General features: G+C 32.6%; 1 protein-coding gene across 1 annotated transcript; it reads left to right on the forward strand.

Moving 5' to 3' along the window:
* On the forward strand, positions 1–3,284 carry LOC114374478 (ras-related protein RABA1f-like). Its single transcript, XM_028332120.1, has 2 exons — positions 1–324; positions 2,605–3,284. The coding sequence occupies exons 1-2, from the start codon at positions 104–106 to the stop codon at positions 3,035–3,037; spliced, it is 654 nt and encodes a 217-aa protein (XP_028187921.1). The 5' UTR covers positions 1–103; the 3' UTR covers positions 3,038–3,284.
* Positions 3,285–4,210: the final 926 nt, after the last annotated feature.

Here is a 4,210-nt window from a genome sequence, read left to right on the forward strand (position 1 = left end):
CCCCCAACAAAGCATGCTTCTTTTCTTCTTCAATTGACGCCAACCCATTTGAGTTTTTCTCTCTCCTTTCTCTCTTCCCTAATTTTTTCAACAACAAAAAAAAATGGGGGCGTACAGAGCCGACGACGATTACGATTACTTGTTCAAGGTTGTTCTGATCGGCGACTCCGGCGTTGGCAAATCGAACCTTCTTTCTCGGTTCACACGAAACGAATTCAGCCTCGAATCCAAGTCCACCATTGGCGTTGAGTTCGCCACCAGAAGCATTCGCGTCGATGATAAGGTCGTCAAGGCGCAGATTTGGGACACTGCTGGTCAAGAACGGTAACACACAAACACGCTTTTGTTCTATTTGTCTCTTTTTTTTATTATTGTTATAATTGTTATGTTTATGTTTGTGTGAATTGGTGATTGTGATTTGATTTTTTTGCATTTTGGAAAGGAGGAATGAAGGTGGGTTATGTTATGTATGTGTTATGAGGTTGTTTTGAGGCTTTAAGTTTTTTTTTTTTTTTTTCATTCACCCTTTGTGCTGATGATAATTTTAGATGAGGAGATAGTAAAACTGGAAGCTTTATCATGTTTGAGTTTGTTATTATTGGACTTGTGCTTGCTGTTTTATAATGAAATATAAAATGTTGGCATTTCTGGATTTGAGGCTGTTGGTGAAAAGGACTTTGTTAATTGTTGTATTTTATGTGCTTTTAAGTTTGAGTTTGATGTGCCAACATTTTGATGATGTTGTTTTCATTCTCGTTGATTTTTTTTAAAGAGGTTGGAGCTGCTGGTTACTTTGTGAGAAACATTTTTAGTAAGCATAAGCAATGGAAGAATTATGAAGATAATGTATCGTACGGCGAGTACCACAAAGGGCTTGATTCGTTATCTTCATAATTTTTTGGTTTTCTTCACTTTTTGGTTTTAATTTTTTTTCCAAAACAATTCTACTTTACTCACGAATCAATTTGTCACCCAAAATCTATTAAGTTTTGAAAATTGTTTCCAAAACTAAATTTTTTAATACCAAAAAACAGAAACAGCAAATGTTTTCTCATTGTTTTCTTCTATTTTCATCTTATTCATCCCCTTCATCAAATTCCACACTCTGCTTTGTGCCTTGCACCACCTTCACCAACTGTCTTAGCAACCTTGTTTAGTTCTGTTTTAAAAATTAAAAGCAGTTTTGAAATAGAAATCAAACCATAGTAGTCAATTGCGCACAATAGCATTGCTATTGTGCTGGAGTGTCATGTTGTGGCACCCTGCCACTCCTCCAGGGTTGTTGTATTGCGCCTGGCCAGAGCAGCCAGAGCACGTGTTTCACAGCCAAAATTGCAGAAAATCAACTAGAAAGCTACTCTTAGATTGTAATAAGTTTCCTGGTTTAACTGTAAATCAGGGCCAACAGCAACATGATTTCCCATTGGTTGATGAGTGCAAACGCTCCTCCATATGTGTCACCGCTGAACAAGATCTGCAACTTGTGCCATCCCTGAAGAGCCGCTGTTCTGCAACTTCCAGCGAGGCAAAATGGTTGGGTGCGGAGGAGATGGCGGCTGATGGGAGAAAGAAGCTAGGGTTTTTTTTCTTGGTGAGAGGAAGTGATGGCTGATGGAGAAACTAGAAAGAGGTTAGGGTTTTTTTTATGAGAAGGGTGTTGTGCCTGCACCTCAAATTGGGCCACTCTCCACCCTAAACAAGTCCTAAAGTTGGGGAGGTTTTTTTTTGTTTTTTTATTATTAATCATATATTATACCATTTTAATCGTATAAGACTATAAGGTACTTTATAATATTTTAAAAATATATAGAAAAATATTAACAAATAAATATATTATATAATAAAGACACACACACACACACACACATATAGTGGTTATCCTGCCGTTGCGATTTTGGGGATAGTTGCTCCTCACCACTATCTGTTATTGAGTATTGACTACCATGAACCAAACATACTTGTATTTCTTGCATTTGGTTTGACACCCTGTGCCACCAGAATTTATTTTTATTAATGCTAGACGTAGTTTTAACTGCTCTGTTTAATTTTGTATTTCTTGTTTCAATATGATTTTTTGCCTCCAGTCTTTACGTTTTCAAAGATCCAATGCCTTTGTCAATGCTTCTTTATTTGCAATATGACACTTTCAAGAATTCTTTTCTAGTCTGCTTTAGTACAACCGAGTTGAAAATCGCATGACTCTCTGAGCCATTACTGTTTTCGTTTCTAACCAACTGCTATCTTCCTAAGGACATTGATCCTATCTGTCTAGTCATGTAGACAAGAAATATAAGAAGAAAGATAAACATAATGCTTGAGGAAGGATAACTTGAAAGGAGAATGCACATAAAGTTATAGATGTAATAAAATTGAAAAAGCCAAAGCTAATCTTCCTTTTTTGGTGAATTATCATTCTGTATCATTTAGCTTCCTAATTAGGCTGGTCATTTTATGAATCTGTGTTTATATGCAAGCAAGCTAGTAGTTTTGTTGATTCAGAATCTTCTGTTTTAACATCGCCTAATTCTGGGTTCCATGTAAATAATGATCTGCCGTGTTGTATTTTATTAACTTTTTTTTTATTCATTTTTTGATTTACTGAAGGTACCGAGCTATTACAAGTGCATATTATCGAGGAGCTGTTGGTGCTTTACTAGTTTATGATGTTACACGTCATGTTACTTTTGAAAATGTGGAGAGATGGCTAAAAGAGCTGAGAGATCACACAGATGCCAACATTGTGGTGATGCTTGTAGGGAACAAAGCAGACCTGCGTCATCTGCGTGCAGTTTCCACCGAAGATGCTACAACTTTCGCTGAGCGAGAGAACACATTTTTCATGGAAACATCTGCCCTTGAGTCCTTGAATGTTGAAAATGCCTTCACAGAAGTGCTGACCCAGATCTATCATGTTGTAAGCAAGAAGGCCCTTGAGATTGGAGACGATCCAGCAGCTTTGCCAAAAGGACAGACAATTAATGTTGGGTCCCGTGATGATGTATCAGCTGTGAAGAAATCTGGATGTTGTTCTGCTTGAGTGTGTAGTAGAAAACAGTCTCTGTATTTTTATTTTAAATTATATGCCTTGTTTATACCATGTAGAGATTGGCCGCCTCACAGCATGAAGATGATTGATTATTTAGAGCATCAAACTTTCTGCTTTGATTTGTAGAGAATTATGTTCAAAATTAGTCAAATGTTTAGGAAACAAGCACATTCATTTTGCATTATTCCTATTTTTGAGCCATTTTAAGATATTTATTTATCTAATTTCCAATTTATCAGTTTGGTTCTTTTATAATCTTCATCATGCCTCTATTTTGTTCTCATCTATGTCGCATTTGAAAAGCAGATGCTCAAACTGGTTCTTCCTTTCTTAGCTTTTCTCCTCCTTTCATAATGAAGAGTATTGACCAATTGCAAAGAGACTTTTTATGGATTTTAACCTATGAGCAATTGCTCACCAAGGTATTGTTAAAATAATTGATTTAAATAATAAAATTAGGAAAAGGTTGTATTTTATTCTAAGGTAGGTTCATTTTTGTTCTAAACAAACATCCAACAAATGGTCTCTAGATGGGGAGTTTTATCATATGGGTGTAATTTTTTTTATTTCATATAGGGTTGTTTTCAAATTATTTTTAAGAATGGAGTAAGTCGTAACATTTGTTATGACTTATTATTTTTTAATTGAAGTTGTAAAATATTTAACAATTTTAATTTAATTTTTTTATTTACGACTTCAAAGTCTTAAAGGTTTTTTTTTTATGACTTTGAAGTTGTAAGTTGTTTTTTTTTTATATTTTATAACTTTGAAGTCGTAATCTTTTTTTTTTACGCATTTTAGGCTTTATTAATTAGTTGTATTATTTTTTTATTCAATTTTTTAAAAAATTGTAAATTATTTATTTATTTATTTATTAAATAAATAATTTTTATTTTATTTTTTAATATCTTGTATATTTTTTATGATTTTATTTAATATGTTATATATTTTTTAGTAATGTTTTATTTAAAATATTTTATATATTTTTTAATATTATTTTATTTAATATATTTTTTATATTTAAAATTTAAATTATTCTCAAATTTAATGTTATTGAATTTGATTTTTTTTGTAAATGAAATAAATAATGCAAAATACATAAATTTTTTAAAACTAAAATTTTAAAACATTTTAATAAATTACATGTTTTTGTAACAAAAAAAA

Source organism: Glycine soja, chromosome 11, assembly GCF_004193775.1.
Source record: "Glycine soja cultivar W05 chromosome 11, ASM419377v2, whole genome shotgun sequence".
NCBI lineage: Eukaryota > Viridiplantae > Streptophyta > Magnoliopsida > Fabales > Fabaceae > Glycine > Glycine soja.

Bases quoted from the DNA above. Each gene is read 5' to 3' on its own strand.
- LOC114374478 (XM_028332120.1), top strand. From the start codon at position 104: ATGGGGGCGTACAGAGCCGACGACGATTACGATTACTTGTTCAAGGTT. The intron at 325-2,604 runs GTAACACACAAA...GATTTACTGAAG, and splicing joins GACACTGCTGGTCAAGAACG to GTACCGAGCTATTACAAGTG.